The sequence below is a fragment of the Carex rostrata genome, chromosome 18 (genome assembly GCF_964058835.1).
Source record: "Carex rostrata chromosome 18, lpCarRost1.2, whole genome shotgun sequence".
Lineage (NCBI taxonomy): Eukaryota > Viridiplantae > Streptophyta > Magnoliopsida > Poales > Cyperaceae > Carex > Carex rostrata.
In genome coordinates, this window is record NC_135935.1 from 4450640 (window position 1) to 4471491 (window position 20852).

Here is a 20852-nt window from a genome sequence, read left to right on the forward strand (position 1 = left end):
TGCAACCATCCTCCCGTTGAAATCTTTATCTCATGAGATATTAAGTCCCGTTTAACTGTATACATTCATTTTCTCGGATCAAAATTCAAATTCAAATTAAGAAGATGAGGCAAGAAAAGAAGAAGAGGAGAAGAAGAGAGGGTATTTTAGTCATTAATTATCTGGAGTGACAGAATTACAAATTAATAAAATTTAGAGTGGCATTATTACAATTTCAAATTTCGGAATGATATTTTTTAAATTTAAAGGTTTTGGAGTGGCAAATAACCAATTTTCCCAATAAAATAATGAACAAATTTGTAATTTTTTGTTTTATGCATTTTGATGTTCATGTCACTGTTATCAAATAAATTTAAATGTCAATACTTTATGACTATTGATCGAAATTTTTATTTCTAGCATAAAAAATAAAACATCCCCGTTTAATCAAAATTCGATAAATATCCGGGCTGTAGGAGAGTTCTGTGGATCCAATTACTGAGATTCACACAGATGTACTGCGGCCATAATATTTTTTTAGAAAAGATTTATTAATAAAAAATAAGAGCAAAATCTAAGCGGAACCAGAAATCTTCTCAAGCACATAAATCGAGCACAAAAGTCGATTTTTTTTTAATATTTTTTCATTAATAATCTTTTCTAGAAAAAATAAAAAAAAATAAAAACCTGTTGGGCCACAGAATTATTGTGCGAATACCGCAGAAAGACCGAGCGGTATGGGTATTCTTGGAATTCCCCAAAACCAGAGTGTTTTGGATTTTTTTTTTTTTATGTTATAAATAAAAATTTCGGCTATAATATTGATGTTCAGTACTTTCTTTCTTTTTAGTTTTTACCGATCAACCAAACTGGGGCTTGATCCTGTTTGTTGCTTAAACTTTTTTTTTTTTCTCCATGCAAACATAAATATTTTATGAAACACTGAATTTGCAAGGGTGCATATGAAAGTTGCGCACTTATATTACTAAATAATGTTTTAAATAGCATTGAGCTCTCAATAAATTAATTTTATCGCAAAGACAATATACTATCTAACAGTTTAAATTTAAAAATATAAATTTTCAATTTGTGTCTAAATCATTAATCAGTAACAGAAGCCTTACATAGTAATATTATTAGAACTTCAGATTGAATTTAAAGAAATTTTTTTTATGGATTGATTGATTTTTTATTACATTGATTGCAAGGGAAAGAAGCCATATCCTCTTAGGTAACATTTTTTTTTGTTTAGATCTGAACCATTCAATCAGAATCTAGTCCAATTCGGTTCGAGATAAAATACACAGGGCTCTTTTAAAGTTTGAGCGGATTCTGATCGGACGGCTTGAATCTAAACATCAATATTACCTTAGGTGATATAAATGAGGAGGGTTCAACTGCCTCCATTTTTTGTGCCTCCATCATGCCTCCATTTTTAAAAACTTAAATAACTCAAAGTTTAAAACTTAAACGTCAAAATAAAACCGTTAGATGTGATCTCTGTTATTTTCTCTATGTGCCCATAAAAAATATCATATTTTGATTTTGCTTTTATGTGAATCAATAAGTTAAAAAATCAACGTTTACAAATTATCCACATTAGTATACATTTTTACAAGCTCAAGATGACAACCAAAACAAAGTTGAAATGTCATAATTTTTTACACGTGCATAGATAAAATGATGTAGTTCATATCCAATGGTTTTATTTTGAATTTTAAGATTTAAATTTTGAATTATTAAAGTTTTTAAAAATGGAGACATGATGGAGACACAAAAAATGGAGGCATTTGAACCCTCCCTCGATATAAATTACGGGTTCATATAGTCTACTGCTCTACTCAGTCGTTATGATATTTTCTAATTATTCTACTAGCCGTTAGACTTTCATATTAAACAAAATCTAATCCAACAGATTGATCCTAATTGATTGGATATTAATGTAATCAATACTATAATCTTAAAAGTAAATATTAATAGATTGCATATAGTATATGCTACATTACTACTAAGTGTCTCAAGCTATTATGTCTACAGATTTTGCATAATCTTTAACAAATTTAAAATCACACAAAATACAGTCAAAGAATAAAAAGAGGCTATAAAGATAAAGAGGAAGATGCATGCAAATACATACTATTATATCTCTTTTCCAGTTGGAACTGATTAACTGAATACGAATTGCACTATTTTATGAAAATTTTACGAAGTTGGACATTTCCTACTAAGTTGGGGGATCCAGTACGCGTCAGAGAGAGATCGGGGACATTGGGGATACAATGTAACTGGACGGTCCAGTTCGGATGGATAAAATATTGTCAAGTAATTAATTAGAAATAAATATAAATTATTAATTATAATTAAAAATAATCGGTTGATTAGTCAAAAATATTTGTGACGATTTGATCGCTGCAAACAACTAATCGACGTAAACAGCTATTTTTTACAACATTAGTTCAAACCAGTGTTGTAAAAAATATCAGTTTAAGTCGATTAGTCGTTGACGGTGATGAAACTGTCATAGATTTTTTCAACCAATCAGTCAATTATTTTTGATTATGGATGAATATTTCTGATTAATCGCTTGACGGTACTATATATATGTCCGAAGAGCGCATACCGTTCAAATAAGGAGCACAAAAAAAAATTAACAGAGAAAGAAAGTGCGAGTGCAATTTTTTTTTTTTTTATGTAGACTGTTGATTATAATTAAATGTGTGATCTAAATATATTTATCAAGATGCAACTATAAAATATTGTAGTAGATCCCTCATTTTATATAAGCATACATGGACGGCCTTCATTTTTTTTTTTTTTTCACAAGATTTAGTTAAAATTTAATTTTGAACATGAGATTCCTCAAATAAAAAATATTATCCTAATTAATTCACAGTATACATGATTACATGGTTCTCAAAGTTCACTTGTCAGTGTATCTAAAACTATAAGATAAATGAGGAGGGTTCAAATGCCTCCATTTTTTGTGCCTCCATCATGCCTCTATTTTTAAAAACTTAAATAACTCAAAGTTTAAAACTTAAACGTCAAAATAAAACCGTTAGATGCGATCTATGTTATTTTCTCTCTGTGTCCATAAAAAATTATCACATTTTGATTTTGTTTTTATATGAATCAATAAGTTGAAAAATCAACGTCTAGAAATTATGCACATTAGTATAAATTTTTACAAGCTCAAGATGACAACCAAAACAAAGTTGAAATGCTATAATTTTTTACATATGCATAGATAAAATGATGTAGTTCATATCCAACGGTTTTATTTTGAATTTTAAGATTTAAATTTTGAGTTATTAAAGTTTTTAAAAATTGAGACATAATGGAGGCACAAAAAATGGAGGCATTTGAACCGTCCTCGACATAAATATGTTTGTTTTTATCCTTAGCAACTAGCAAGTGTGCAACATCCGGTTCTGTTGCGCTACTAAGGTCAATACTGGACGCTGTAGGATTCACGGTTAACTAATTAGAGAGCTTCCTTTTTCTTTTTGAGATTTACGGCAATTGCTGTTATGATGGTATATTGATTAAAAAAAAGTTATTTACATGATTATATGCAGTGTTTTAATATTCGGTTCTTATTTGATATTCGGAAAGCCACCGAATACCGCATATACAGTATGCGGCCGAATATTCAGATTTTTATTCGGATTTATATATTCAGATTTTCAAATGAAAAATCATAAGCATTAACTTTAATAAACATAGATAAATATTACAAATAAACATAAATAAAATATAACACAAGTTAGAACAAGTAACAATCCACAATACAAATTACAAAACTACAAATAAGCATAAATAAAACATAAGTTCAAACTTAAATAAATGAAATTATAACTTATTCGGTTCTTATTTGGTTCTTATTCAAATTCTTATTCTCTATTCGGAAATATTCGGTTCTTATTCGGATTCTTATTCTCTATTTGAAAATATTCGGCCGAATAGATAATATGCGGAAAAATATATTCGGCCGAATATTCAAAACCGAATATTAGACCGAATACTCATTTCCTATTCGGTTTCCAACCGAATACGAATATTCGGCCGAATAGACTGAATATTAAAACACTGATTACATGATTATAAGGTTTTATTACTTTATTATTACTAAATAGTGTTTCCAGAAATGCACAATACGCATTTGTACAATCCTATAGTCCTCTCATTGTTCTAGCCATCAAGTTTAGTTGTGGAGTAAGTGATCGAGTAAACCCTCTACTCCACCTTTAAGGAGTCAAACGAAGAGTAAATTTCAAAGAGTAACATGGAGTAACATTTGAGTTAATCAGGATTAAGTTACTCCACCAGAAGGTATGTTTGGATGTACTTAGAATAGCGCTGTTCCGATCCATCCAAACATACTCAATTGCTATTCGGAACAGCGAGAATAGCGCTGTTCCGTTATTCCTACAAAAAGTCGGAATAGCAATTGATGCTCTCTCAAATGTTCAATTCTTTCATTGCTATTCTAAATGTTCAATTCAAACAACATTTTTGCTATTCCAAATAGCACCACATCAACACTATTCTCACACTCTTCCAAAAATCACTATTCTCAAATAGTAGCTATTCTAGTTATTATAGGGTGCATTCAAACGTACCTCTAGGTGGAGTAACTTACTCCATTTGTGGGTCCCGCAATTAGAGTAACACAATGTTATAATTTTTTCTTTCTTCATGAGCTTACTCTACAAAACTCCAATCAACCTCCAACTAAACATGATTATTTTAATCTACCTTAGCTTGGAGTAAGAAATTTAATCCATATTAACTTTACTTCACAATCAAACATGACCATTATGAATATCTGTGGTGGCTTTATTTAGTAGGATCGATATCTGCTAGATCCTGAGAAGATTCTCCTGTTCTTTTCTTCCAAAGAGTCCATGCTCCTGCTGCCCACCTACTCACCCTGCGTCCCGAGTTAAGAATTTTCTTCCTTTAATCCAGACGTGATGTTTCTCTCCATTCTTCTTGAGAGGTTAACTTGTACTCACAAGCCTTGTCAAATATCGTTTTGTGAAGGACTAGTCCCACATTATGTGATAAGCTAAGAGAGCTTCATTAGTTCATTTTTCTTTGTTTTATTTTTTTAAGTAATGAGGGGTTTTCACCTCCTTACATAATGGAGGCTTAAATTGACCTTTCTGAGGTTATATTAATTAGCCAGTATTGAGCTACTATACCATTGACTTCATTAGTTTATTTTTCCTTTGCCATATTTTTTTGAAAGGAATCTAAATCCAATGTCTTTTAATAATTCATACTTTTTATTTTTTAATTAAAGTTGCTTGATTGACAATATTAGTCCTCCACTGAACACAGACTAAGTGAACTTTGTTCTTAGACTAAGTGAACTTTGTTCTTAATTACTGCCAGAATTTAAGCTTATAAGCTTGAAAAATGGAAATTACAGAGATTGGTACATGATCCACTACACCGTGACCTTCAGTATTTCGTTACAGGAAAAATATAAGTTGAAATCCAATTGGTCTAGCCGTCTAGGGGTCTCCTGTAAACAGAAGTAAGGTCTCTTTTCAAGTATTCCACAATCCACACGCCAACAGAAAAGAATATGCAACCAAGCTTTGACTCCTCGTTTCCAAGCTTGTAACCTGATTCTAGCGTGTATGCGATATAATCCCTTGAAACTAGGAATTAATAAAAAGGCTTCAAAATCTCGTATCACCCCTGCGAAACCACTAAAATATGAGCTACAACCCCACTGTCATTTTTCTATTCCTAAAATACTTCAAAAATACAAACAAACAAATTAACAAACAAAAGGTCATTCTCAACGAACATTTCCCTTGAGCTTCCTACATCCTACCCTCTCTAAAATAATATTCTCCTCTCTGTTAATGTCTCTCTTGCGCTCTAAATCAGGGTTTGGAAATTTGGGACTTATTTTGCATATAAATAAAAAATGTATACAATAATTTTCAGCAGTTGTTCAATACAGTTATTTCCAAAAGCAAAGTTTGGGGGGTTTTTGTAATATGTTACTCATTATTTGACTGGTTTTATAAGGTTGTCTAGGAAAGTTGACCGATTGAAGGGATAAAATTAACTACTCAACAAATTAAAGATGCGAAATTCTCTTTTACTATTCTTGAGCAACAAGTTGAACTTTGCAACCGCATGAAGATGTTCTTAAGATCTCATATCCCATGAATATTCTTGGCTTTCTGTTAGTATACTGTATTATGGTGCTACCTCGTTTGCATATCAGCAAACTATTTAATTTTTAGTATTATAGAAAAACTTTAATTTTATTTTATTACACAACCATTTCACATGTACATTACATTTACATACAATGAAGCATTCAAGTTGACCCAGTATTTTAATTCGATTGGGTCAAATATCAAATATAAAATATAAAATGTCAGTAAGTCGCATCATTATTATAAAAACATATAATAAGCGATCCAAATAGATTTGACTTAATTTTGATAGTACCAACTATCAGGAACATTAAATAAAACTTTCTAGCTCCGCCTATGTCATATATGTGCACTTCTTCCTTTAATAGTTCCCCTTTGTTAAAGTTGACGTGTCAAAAACCAGCAAGGTGCAATTGGGAGGATATGTTAACAGCAGTTAAACAAAGAGCAAATAATAGAAAGCCATGCACAAATATCTTAATTTACCCTTCCTTTCTCTTTCATTGCCTCATCATGACTTGGGAGCATCCATATAATAATTACGCTCTCTCAACCCCCACCCCCCCCCCCCCCCCTCACACACACACACACACAAAATATATTCTCAACCACCTCTCACCTCTCTCTCTCTCATATGCTCCTTTTTGGAAGGGGAACAAGAAGTGAAGCTTGGTCCCATTTTTGCATAACTTGTCTTCATGTTGTTACTAAAATCATGATACTCACCAATGCAACAACAAAAGCCCTCTTTCTAGTCCTAGCCCTTCTCTCTGTGTTTCATCCTAATACAGCATGCACAGATCAAGAGAGACAAACGCTGCTCTCCTTCCTTAATAGTCTATCAACTCCTCTGCAGTCATGGAACGCTACCAGTGAATTAGACTGTTGCAAATGGGAAGGCATCACTTGCAACACTTCTAGTTCTGTAAATGAAATTTCCTTACCAAGTAAAGGCCTAGCTGGAGAAATCTCGCCATTTCTATCCAATTTAACCAATCTCTCTTACCTCAATCTGTCGAGTAATTATCTCTCTGGGCCGTTACCAGTCGAACTGCTTTCTCTCTCCACAAGCCTAAAAGTTCTTGATGTCAGCTTTAATAAACTCTCAGGCGGAATACCGGGTTTTGAAAATCCAGTAATTCAGGTATTAAACATCTCTAGCAATTATTTTACCGGATTGCTACCCATTATCAATGCAACATCTCTAGTGTCACTCAATGCAACAAATAACAGCTTGACGGGTCAAATACCCGATTATCTGTGTACTCGTTCACCTTTTCTCGCATCACTAGCCATCTCTTACAACAGATTCAGTGGTGAGATTTCACCAGGAGTAGGAAATTGCACTGCATTAAGGGACTTCCATGCTGCGTCCAATACTCTGACCGGGTCATTACCTGATGAACTGTTCAAGGTTACCTCGCTAGAGTCTCTCCATCTTTCTGACAATAAAATTTATGGGTCTCTGAATGGAACTCTAATTGCACAGTTACAGAATTTGGTTAGCCTTGATCTCGGCACAAACATTCTTACCGGGTCCATACCCAAATCCATTGGCCAGCTTAACAAGCTACGTTATCTCCACCTGAACAACAATAACCTAACAGAAACATTACCTTCAACAATTGAAAACTGCACCGATCTCAGGCAACTCAACTTACGGGAAAACAACTTTACTGGAAGTTTGCAGTTTATCAACTTTACCAAACTCTCCAGTCTACAGCTCCTTGACTTGTACAATAATAGATTCACAGGCGAAATACCAGAGAGCATCTACACTTGCACGAATCTCAATGCACTACGCCTCTCTAGCAACAATCTGAGTGGTCAGATCTCGCCAGTCATAGGAAACTTGAAGGCACTATCTTTCCTGTCTCTCTCTGCAAATTATTTTGTAAACATAACTGGTACACTTCAGATCCTCAGTAAATGCAAGAATTTGACCGCTTTGTTAATATCACGGATTTTTATCGGTGAAGCCGTACCATTTGATCCCACATGGGAGAATGGGTTTGAAAATATCCAGATCCTTAGCATGGGAAGTGGCAATTTAACTGGTACAATCCCCTCCTGGATATCCAAATTGACTAAACTTCAGGTTCTAGATATTTCCAGCAACCATTTAACTGGACAGATACCAGACTGGCTTGGCAGCCTCTCTTGTCTCTTTTATCTCGACTTATCCCACAATAATTTGTTAGGCAACATCCCCCAATCAATTACCCATTTGCCACCATTGGATTCAGTCCATAAAATAAGGCAATTGGATCCGGGCTATCTTGAATTACCCCTTTACCGTAAACCATTTAATGGGAGTAGACAACAATACAAACAACTGACAGCTTTGCCTCCTACAGTAGCCCTAGGAAACAATCAATTGAATGGTACAATACCACAAGAGATCGGACGGCTGAAAAACCTCCTTGTGTTGGATCTCAGCCAGAACAGCATGTCAGGTACGATACCCGACTCGATGGGAAGCCTCACCAACCTACAAGTTCTGGATCTATCAAGAAACAATCTAACAGGTCTAATACCTGCTTCCCTGTCTCAGCTCCATTTCCTCTCGATATTTAGTGTTGCGTTTAATAATTTATCAGGCCCCATTCCAACTGGAGGACAGTTCGACACATTCTCTAGCTCAAGTTATGAAGGAAACTCCAATTTGTGTGGACTTAATATGGTGATGCAAAAGTGTAGCAGCCCCTTAAATGGAGAGAACAAAACACCTCTTACCTCTAAAAGATTTAATAAAAAGACAGTAATAGCCGTTGTGTTAGGCATTTTCTTTGGTGTAGCTGCAGTTGTTCTCTTAATAGGTTACTTCCTCACCTCCGGTAGAAGGGCTAAACATAAATTAAATGATGATAAAATAGGATTACCAGCTAGCTCCTTTAACTCATTTGCAGAGGTCCAGTTCGACTTGATTAAAGATGTAGACCTAGTCATGGTCAAGGGTGAAACTGACATTTCCTTCCAGGACATTCTAACTGCAACCAGCAACTTTGACCAGTCAAGCATAATCGGCTGTGGTGGTTTTGGGTTAGTATACAAGGCTGAGCTGGTTAGTGGGGCCAAATTGGCGATCAAACGATTATCTGGCAACTCTTGGCTAATGGAGAGAGAGTTCAAGGCAGAAGTAGAAGCTCTGTCCGTAGCACAGCATGAAAATCTCGTACCCCTGAAAGGATATTGCATCCATGGTGACCTAAGACTTCTAATCTTTTCCTACATGGAAAATGGTAGCTTGGATGATTGGTTGCATGACCAGGGAAACCATGCATCAGACTCAGACGTCAACTGTCAGCTTGACTGGCCAACCAGACTCAGAATTGCACAAGGGGCTAGTCGAGGCTTGTCATACATACATGAGGTGTGTAGGCCACACATAGTTCATAGAGATATAAAATCTAGTAACATTTTGTTGGACAAAAAGTTCAATGCACATGTGGCAGATTTTGGATTGGCGAGGCTGATACACCCATACCAGACACATGTCACAACCGAATTGATCGGTACACTGGGATACATACCACCCGAGTATGGCCAAGGTTGTATTGCAACTTTGAGGGGTGATATTTATAGCTTCGGGGTCGTCATGCTAGAATTGCTGACCAGTAAGAGGGCAGTAGAGGAGTTGCCTAACAGATCAATAGAATTAGTGCAGTGGGTGAGAGAATTGAAGTCAGTGGGGCGAGAAGTGGAGGTTTTTGACCCTTATCTAAGAGGGAAAGGATATGACAGAGAGATGCTAAAGGTTTTGGATGTGGCTTGTATCTGTGTGGATTATAACCCGATAAATAGACCAAGTATTCAACAAGTAGTCAAATGGCTCCAAAACACAGATGCAAGTTTGTTGAGTTAGAATTTAAGCGGCTTTTACTTTTCTGGGAATTTCAGAAATGTGATAGAATAAAGATGTTTCGCCGGCTAAGATATAAAGCTGAAAGGCAAGATGTAAATTTTGTAATTAATTTTTTAAGTACTTTGCTGCCTTTTCTGTGTGGGTGGGTTGTGTGTGTGTGTGGGGGGGGGGGGGGGGGGGGTTGTATAGTGAATTATATGGCTTACATTATGCCAAACGTGTAAAATATATAACTTTGATGCATTAATGAATATGTACCAGCATATATAGTGCTACTGGCTAGTACCAGCTGACAGCAACATGCACAACCTGGGGTAATACACTCCAATTAAGAAATAACAATCGAGCCTAATGCCAGTACATAATTGTCAGTCTGATTCTGTACAATTTCTGCTCAGTACAAATTACGTGTACTACAACTATAGCAGACAATACCAGGCCCATACTATCTCTAGTCAATAATGTCAGGTCTTGGATTTTATGGGTAAGATGAAGTTTCCTTAGGATTTATATCTGTGCATATTGTCACACTTTTATAAAGAAAAAAATATATATATATATAACAATAACTAACATGATTTTTCCTTAAAACAAGAAAACTAAATTTACACGAAATTTACCTTTGGAAGCTGGAACCAAAACATTTCGGTGACAAGGGTACTGATAAATCAAGAAAATAAAAACAGAAGCAACAGGAGTTAAATTGTTGAAAGAGAAACACGAGAAAATTCCAAGTCGGAGACGAATCCAATTCCTACCCTGTCGCAGTTGGTGAAGCGGTTGGCCTGCAGCCGGGCCCCACTGAAACCTTTGTCGAGGCAGTCTGTCAGCGCCTCGCCACAGGGAAGCTCTCAGGCAGTGGCGGGAGGGTGTTCAGTTCCAAGTTTTGGAGTCTTATAGTTCGGCCTGGGTCAAAATTGGGCCCCCATCTCGGCATCTCTTTTCTTATTGTAAATATTTGGGCTTTTGGCCTGTTCGGGCGTAATTGAGTTCATTCCCTGACATGTGATTATATGAAAATCCCGGGGCCGACGGCCGTAACTGATATTTATCATTTGCAAACTACTGTTCACTTTTATAAAATAAAAATAAAAATAGAAGAGGAATAAGAAAATTTATATTTTCCATATGTACGTACTACGTAGGACGTAGGGGTGTCAATTAGTACGAGTGACGGATTAGTTGGAGGCATTTTTATACTTATGTTCGCATAAAATTAGTCTTATACATATCTTACTCTTAATTTTAAGATACTAAATAATAAAATGAATAACGTATAAGGCAATAAACGATAAAATGAATAACGTATAATCAAATAAATCAATAGTTTATATAATTTAATATAAAATATAACAATTAAATAAATATATTAAACACATTATCTACGTAATTGCATAAAATTTAAATATTATCATTTTTATCCCATTAGTTTAAAAAATATAAATTATTAATAAAATATAAAAACATAAAATGTTATATAATTCAATTTTTTTTCATAAATGCTAATTATAAACAATATAAAATGTTTAAGAAATTTATATTATTATAATTTATAATAAAAAAAATATGAGTTGGTTAAAATGCTCCATTATATTTGTGCTCTAATCATATCACACATTCTTATCTTAGTTTTTAAAGTTCAAACAGTCCATCTGAACCACTCAACACGATCTCCATATTAAAATATCCTTTGTGACCAAATTTTATATTTAAAAAAAATTGGCTATTTGTTTAGATATGTACAAAATCAAGATTCTAATATATATATATATATATATATAAAAAACAATGATTTTGTACCTATCCAATCAATTAGTATACAACAACAACAACAACATCAATGAAACCTTTAGTCCCAAACTCAATCAGTATACAAATTCTAAAAATATAAAATTTGGCTTCAAAGCACATTTTAGATATGCACAAAATCACTATTTTTTTTGAAGATTATGGACCATTTAAAAATAATGATTTTGTACCTATCTAAACAATTAGTATACAAATTCTAAAAATATAAAATTTGGCTTTAAAGTATATTTTAATATGGAATGTGTTGAGCGGTTTAGACATACTATTTGAACTTTGAAAATAGAGATAAAGATGTAGAGACATGAATATTGGGGGATGGAAATAATGAGACATTTTAACCCTACTAAATATTATATAAAATTTTGTATAAAATTAATCTAATCACAATAATAAAAAAAATATAGTTATATGTATAAATAGATAATATCATATATAATTTAATATTTATCAATTAACTTATATAAAATTTTGTATAAAATTAATCTAATCACAATAAAAAAAAATATAGTTATATGTATAAATAGATAATATCATATATAATTTAATATTTATCAATTAACTTGTAATTAACTTATATAAAATTTTGTATAAAATTAATCTAATCACAATAATAAAAAAAATATAGTTATATGTATAAATAGATAATATCATATATAATTTAATATTTATCAATTAACTTGTAACTAACTTGTAGAGTGATGGATACTAAATAGCTCTTACCTATACTTTTATTTAATGAGCTAACAAAAATTTGTTCTTACCCATACTCATACATATTAAGTTAACAAAAAAAAATTCTTATCTATATCCGTCTTTTTGAATACAATATATATAGATTGAGTAAACAATTAAAAAGATTTCATTCATTCACACCGTTATATATGTATGGGACAACTCTTTAATCAAGTGGCAAAACTTAATTTTCTTAATCGACTTCATTCCTTCCTAATATTTTACATCTAACAAAACTGAAAACTCAAATCACCACAATAAGACTATGCCTAAATAACCAGCTGTCACAGAAAACACAGATGAAGAACTAAAGAACAAATCCTCCTAATTCTAAGAACACCTAAAGAAAAGAAAAAAAAAAAATGAAACGAATGGTTCTCTTCTCTGCAGGGTTAGGCTCATTGCTGCTAGGCCTTTCTTTACCTGTCCAGAAGAAAAGGCTACAATTAGGCCCAAATTCAAACGAAATAAACAAAATTAAAACATTGTAACAGTGATTGTATGGATTGGCAAGATGCTCAGTTTCCAATAGGTTTCAACCAAACACAGACTGTGTAATCAATCAATAAACTACAGATTAATTGTTTAATTCTGTTGTACACCTTGGTAATGCCAATACTTGTGTGGAAAATTAAAATAAAATTACAAGCATATGACTCTTCTTTAAACCTCATGTTCAAAATATTTAGCAATTATACTATTTTTTTTGTTTCAAGTACTTGACATAGAAAAACAGAAGCAAAGCTTACTTGACATAGACAAAAAAAAGCAAAGCTTAGTTACAGTGGTATACCTCTATCTATTTCCAATGGGATTCCAGTTAGAAGATGGTATTTTCCTCTTGCTGTCTTTAGTCTGCTTAACGGGTTTTTCAGACCCGTTAACCCGCATATCCTGATGCAGAGACGGTGCCCGTACGTTAAGTAGCTTTCTAACATGATTATTCATCCTCTGACTAGAAGAACCCAGGGAGTAAAAAGAGCTTAGGAGAAAAAGCATCAACATAATTAATGCCAAATGAGTAGCTTTGGAGAGAAGATTGTGTTTGTTCTTCATAGTCGTTAGCTTCGATGACAAATTGGGGGAAAGATGTGTCTTGAAGAGTTTGAGATAATATAGGGGGAGAACAAGGAGGGGTTAATTAATGCCTAATTGAATAACAGTGACTCATATAGTCATGTGATTGTATCTTTGACCGCAAATGCACCTTTAGAGTTGGTGTGTGCTTAGAGGGGTGTAAGTACTTTTTGGGTAAGCTTGGTTCAGCTTTGATCGCTACACTAGTGTTTCTTGATATTAAAATTTGGAGGTTTTATTGATTTTCAGTTTTGTAGAAGTTTTTGTCTACATATACCGAATTTTTTATATTTATTATTAAAAAAAATAAATCAATAAACAACGCTTTCATGGGAATTCTATTTTCATCATGGATATAACCTGTCGTTTAGGTTATCAAAAGGGAGGCCACAACCTGTCGTTGAGGTCATCAAAAGAAACCAATACACAGCCCCGAAATCGAGTAGGAGCCAATATATTTCTTTACTTTTTGATGGCCATAACCTGTCGTTGCGTCCATGATAAATATGAAATTCCCATAAAATTATAATTTATTTATTTATCTTTTTTTAATGGTAAATATAAAAATTTCGTCATTTCAGATTAATAAAGATAGAAGATATATGTTATGGTGAACATAAGGAAGTGACAATGTATATTCATATCTATTAATATTTTTGTACCATGCAATTGGATTAAAATCCATTTTTTTTATAGCGATACAATGTTATATTAAATCTATTGTTTGAATGAGATAAGTTTATAATCTAAATCGAATAATTGCATATGGCGTCATCCCAATAATAATAGAATAAATCGCCTTTTCTGAGGATAAAGTATCATTTTTTTTATAATATATAACTTTAAGTATCAACTTTGGCATGACTAATTCAGTTCAATTTGATATTTTTTTTTTGGGTCAAATGTTCGTAAAATTTAAACAAAAAATTGAAATAAAATTTAATTATGTATACTAGATCTTTTCTCAAACGTCAAGACATTTCACAAATCAATATTAACATTCATAATGAATCTTGAAATATTTTTGAATTTTATATTAGTGGTGCAAATCTAGAGTCATTTTTTTTAACAACATTATATGATGTTAATTGATTTCAGAAGAAAATTAATTTGTCATAATTTATGGGTTATTATTTAGTTCCTAAAAGAAGAAAATCTTGATTTAATCAATGCGCAAAATAAAAGTTATTTAACAGTACAAGAAGTAACGATTTAGATACACAACACTAATAATAGTGAACCAAGACTAATCATTAAATGTTAGACCGAGAGGTAAAACAAGGGCAGCGTGAGAACTATCTGCTAGGGGCTACTGTTATTTGTTAATAAAAGTTATTTAACGAGGATTCATGTGGAGAGAACGTGATGATAGAGATAAGCTTAAGTAGGTTCTTGCTCAAGTTTCTGCACAAAACAAAAGAGGCTTAATTCTTATATATTGTATACCATTCAAACAATTCACATAACTTGTATAATTTTAGTTTCCATAATGTAACCTTTGCACCACAATTTAAATGGTAAAATTGGAAAACTGCATTACTTTAATTATAGAAATGCATGAAGGGATGTGTGTGTGTTTTTTTTTTCTTTTCCTTTATCAAGTTCATAAAATAAGTCATGGAGGCATATTAATTAATTAGATGGTTGATTCCTCCAAGAGATATCGATATAATTGAGAAAAATAAAATCAAGAAATCAAGAATATTAGGGATCTGCATGCTTAATTATATCCACGTCAACTGTAATGCCGAATGGCAAAGACATGCAGATCAAATTGGGTTTAATTAATTACTTACCTAGTCGCTTTCTTTTAAATAAATAGTGTGTAGAAGTAGTGGCACTTTTTTATTGCCCCTAGTTTTTTTACACTCTGAATCTTAACATGAGAGAGCTAGCTTCTTTTTCACATCATCATAAAAACCACTGTGTAGAAGGTTTTACTCGGATCTAGTGCCTAACATTCAACTTAACATGCCGATGTGTCTCTTGTATATTTATTTTAAAATTGAAAAGGGCTTCTGTCCCCTCCTTTCTTTAAACATTCTTTTATGTCCCAACTAATTGGTACTCTTAATCAGTAGAAACTAGAAAGAGATAGGAATAGAATTATATATTAGGGAAATTGTTGTGCATTGGGAAAATAACTTTTAGACCAATGAGATCATAAGGTTCTGTGGGGCAACGGAAAATTTTATAGGAATGAAAAAAATTTAAAATGAAAATGAGAATTTCAATTTGTAAAAATCAAATTTATTTAACTCATGAGAATTTTAGAATATAGGTGTTCGGCAAATACATGAGAAATTTGTTAGAATTTTTTTTTTTTCTTTATGTAGAAGATGTAATACTAAAATTAAACTATATTAAGTGTATTGATACTAATCACTGATTATGATCAAATTAGCTTAATCTATTTAAATTGAGTGTTGCTAATTTAATTATACTTGTTTAATTAATTTCTTGTATTATTATGTTGTGTTTGTTTAACTAATATTTGTCTTTGTGTTTGTTTAAATTGTGTTTGTTTAATTGTTCTTGTTGTTAATTAAAAAATAAATAGCTTCAAGAGTAAATTTGATTTTGAAAATTATGGTTAGTATATTAAATTAATAAACTTTACGATATTGATATTATATTTGATCAGTTAATTTAATATTGTTTATAGAAAATTATAGGCTTATGTTGCTGATGGAGAAAAAAATATTAAACAAAAAATAATTAGAAGTTCAAAGTTATTTAAACCAAAATAAATATTAAACAAAGTCAATTTAATAAGAGGAGTTGGGAGCTCCAGTTATTGAGAAAAAAACTTAGCTCAAAGTCAATTTTATTTTTGTCACAAATTATAAAAAGAGTTGAAAATGAAAATAAAAATGAATAATTTAACTATTGCATCACACATTATATTTAAAAAATAACCTATTTAATTTGTTTTGCTCAAGAAAAAAATATGAGAACATGAGTAGTAGAACAGGCTCTATTAAATCCCGTCTAAAACAAACTTCAACGCTTGAAGAAATTTGCTTATTAATAGTCACAATGTTTATGTAATTAGTGGTATGGATGCGGCTGTATCTTTTGTTTGTGTTTTGATTGGTATGTTATGTGTGAAATATTGAAACATGGTAGCAAGAATAGGGATCTACATACTTAAAAAATGAACATTCAAACTAAGCTCAAGAATTTGAGGCGGTCTGCTTGGTCCGTGCCCATGATGCTTTATCACGTGCTATATCTTGGATGTACTTGGATTTCTTTCTTAGTTCCTTTCTTATTTTTCTTTTTAGTTTATTTTAATTTTTGAACTTGAATGTACATACATTCGCCACATTGGCATATTTTACCAGGAAGCCCTCTTTATAAAAGAGAATCCCAAGATTCAGTTAATGAATTAAAAATCAGAAGAAAAGTTGATGAATCAGCTCAATTTCATTCAAAAGGAAAAAGATTCAAAAGGAAAAAGACATTTTTTTTAAAATTTATATAAGACAACTGAAGGGCGTAGTATAGGGAAAATAATTCTTACATGCTTTCGTCCTTCACAAAAGTGAGACTGTTTGATCATTATTCAACAAGTTAATATTATCGATACAGGCTGAAATAAATAATTACCAGTTAAGACAACAAATATATTCTTAGGTTTATTAAAGAATTTGATTCTCATAGTATAAGGTAGACCAGTGTTTTAATATTCGGTTCTTATTCGGTATTTGGAAAACGACCGAATACCGAATATATAGTATGGGCCTAATATTCGGATTTTTATTCGGATTTTCAAATGAAAATTCATAGACATTAACTCTAATAAACATAGATAAACATAGATAAATATTACAAATAAATATAAATAAAACATAACACAAGTTAGAACAAGTTAATAACCCACAGTACAAATTACAAAACTACAAATAAACATAAATAAAACATAAGTTCAAACTTAAATAAATGAAATTATAACTTATTCGATTCTTATTCAGATTCTTATTCTCTATTCGGAAATATTCGGTTCATATTCGGTTCTTATTTGGATTTTTATTATCTATTCGGAAACATTCGGTTTCATATTCGGTTCATATTCGGTAATATTCGGTAATATTCGGTAATATTCGGTTCATATTCGGAAATATTCGGTTCTTATTTGGATTCTTATTTTCTATTCGGAAATATTCGGCCGAATAGATAATATGCGGAAAAATATATTCGGCCGAATATTCGAAACCGAATATTGGACCGAATACTCATTTCATATTCGGTTTCCAACCGAATACGAATATTCGGCCGAATAGACCGAATATTAAAACACTGAGGTAGACTGAATCACTTTGAATCTTCCCATTATAATAAATAGTAAGAAATCAAGGAGAGAAGGGGAAAAAAAATAATAAAAACAAAGAGCTCTCTAAAGAAATCTTGTTATCTTGAAAGATCAAATTGGTCGGTGATTTCATGCTCAAGGAAGGAGTAGAAACGCTTTTGCATTAAGCTCTCCACTAAATACAGAAGGATCCTGCATTAACAAAACTGTATGAAAAATACAAGAGATCCAATACCAAAGTTTTGGTGTCAATAAAATTGAATCTCAAATATCTATGTAAGTTTAATTTTAATAGTAACTAATATTAATTGATTGGATATGTTATACATATTATCCACTATGTACACACAAATAATTCTAGCATTTCAACTTTATTTTGATGTTCATCAAGAGCTAACAAAATTAAATAATTAATAGACCAAATTTCTTATATACATGTAATTGAGATGATAAAACAAATCAAAAGGTTGGCATTGTTTGACATCAGTTATCATTGACATGATCCTTCCTCATATCTTATGTGTGTCAACAAATGAGTAATTGTTATTCAAACATAAGTAATTCTTTTCCTGTGTTTAATTGAAGTTCAACAAAATACGTACCAAATTACAAAGATAATGTGATCATTTATGTATCTAGGGACGGATTTATCTTTGTCAAATGTGAGTCAATTATTAGCCTCTGCCTGATTTTCTTCAAAAAAAAAAAAAAATGTGAGTCAATTATTATAAAAATTCTTTAAATTTGAAAGGTGAAATTGCTATATGCATACTAAATTTGACCTCCATTTAGTTTCTAAAATTTGTATGCTTGACTTCCATAATTCTTTTATAAAAAAAATTGAGTTCTATGAGTATTTATGTGTATATTGATCCCCTTATATCAAAATTCTGCCTCTGCTCTTGTATTTATTCACAGATCATCAAAATACAACTAATAGTTTTGCATTATTGCTAGCCTCATCATTTATCAATTTTAAACTAATTTATGCGGAATTATCTATTAAAAATAATAATTTAACAATACAATACTCCAAATCAAGTTGTTAATTAACTTTTGAAGAGGACCAGTCTGTAAAATTTCATGTAAATTAGGAGTCAAAAGTGTTGTCGGGCAAACAACCGATGACCAGTTGTTGTGTACATTTTAAGTTATTTTAATCAAAAGCTACAGTTAAACAAAGCTAATTAACTGACTTCTCTTTACCTGTCAAGCACAGATCTCCAAGCGAAATTTCAGACTGACAAGATTAAATTAGTGTAGAATCCAATGCGCTCGCATGTTGAACAGGATGTTTTTGCCTTCTGAGGTTAAAAACTTTTCTGGTTAACGCTGATCCCTATTAATTCCCTACATTCTGACCGTCCTTTACTCCTTTAAAATCAGATTTTAAATTATTTTATATATATAGCTTGGTGTTATATTTTGAAAAAGAAAAAAAAAATGCACTGTCCAATGAATTCCTTTTAGGACTCTTCAGGAGCTTTGGAATAACGGAATTACTTCGAATTGTGTCGGAATCAATGTTTTAGAATGTGTTTTTAAATATCCATGACATTTATTACTGTATAATGCATAAGCGGTATTTATATAATTAATGTATGTGGATGTATGAATGCCGAAATTTTTATTAATAGAAAATATAATAAAAAAATATCCAGATTAGGGGACGCTTTTCGGGATTTTTCAGATATAAGGAAAACGTTTTTAAATATCGCGGCCACTGGCCGTTGTGAATTATCACGGCCATACTTAGTGCCTTATTAACCGTTTTAACTACATTAACAATTCTAATTGAACCAGAGAAAAAACCGGAAAAAAAAACCCTGTCCGTTATGGATAGAAACGGCCAGCGCGGAAAAAAAAAAAAAAAAAAAAGCTGTCCGCGATGAACAGTAACGGCCAGCCTATAAAAAAAAAAAAAAAAAAAAAATGGGCTGTCCGCGATAAACAGCAACGGCCAGCCAAAAAAAAAAAGGAGTTTGGTACAATTTGTAATAAAATTAAAATTGGACATCATTTTTCGGATTTTTTTAATTTTTTTTTGCTGGCCGTTGCCATCCATCACGGACAGCATTTTTGGATTTTTTTTTTTTTTCCGTGCTGGCCGTTTCTATCCGTAACGGACAGGGTTTTTTCCGGTTTTTTTCTCTGGTTCAATTAGAATTGTTAATGTAATTAAAACGGTTAATAAGACACTAAGTATGGCCGTGATAATTCACAACGGCCAGTGGCCGCGATATTTAAAAACGTTTTCCTTATATCTGAAAAATCCCGAAAAGCGTTCCCTAATCTGGATATTTTTTTATTATATTTTCTATTAATAAAAATTTCGGTGTATGAATGTACACACATATTCATGAAAATTTGACTGAAAGATAAAGTTTATTATTTAAAATTGTTAAAACAAATTTGGATATTGAGTTATAAAAATAATTCATCTATCTTGAAGATGGTAATGACTAATGAGTGGGTTGTTAATTTGTTATTGAGAAAAAAGTAGTCCAAATTCTGGAATAAACTTTTATGGCTCAAATCATCATAAATATTTTAGTTAAAAGTGACTCGATCATTCTGATTAATTACTAAAATTATTCAAACTTGTCTCGAACTTTATTTTTAATTTTTTTTGTTTGAATAAACTTACAGAATTTAATTCAGAAAAAATATTTTAATTTTCTAAAGTCTCGTTTATTAAATTCAATCGAAAATATTCCAACAAAATGAGCAGGACCACAAGCATTTTTTTTTTTTTTTCATTTACAGAAGTTATTTAGCGCCAAATGTCGAAAATTACATAGAATTGGAGGTAGAAATGGATGCACTCTTTAGTTAATTTATTGGACCAGTTGCAATCCATATAGATATCAAAACATCATATCTCAAT

At 31.7% G+C, this 20852-nt stretch overlaps 1 protein-coding gene across 1 annotated transcript; it reads left to right on the forward strand.

Moving 5' to 3' along the window:
* Positions 1-6737: 6737 nt before the first annotated feature.
* Positions 6738-10387, forward strand: PSY1R (Leucine-rich receptor-like protein kinase family protein). Its single transcript, XM_078319842.1, has one exon. It carries the CDS (start codon positions 6802-6804, stop codon positions 10030-10032), a length of 3231 nt encoding a protein of 1076 aa, XP_078175968.1. The 5' UTR covers positions 6738-6801; the 3' UTR covers positions 10033-10387.
* Positions 10388-20852: the final 10465 nt, after the last annotated feature.

What these genes read in the sequence shown, in the direction of transcription:
- PSY1R (XM_078319842.1), top strand. Translation starts at nt 6,802, where the DNA reads ATGCTCCTTTTTGGAAGGGGAACAAGAAGTGAAGCTTGGTCCCATTTT.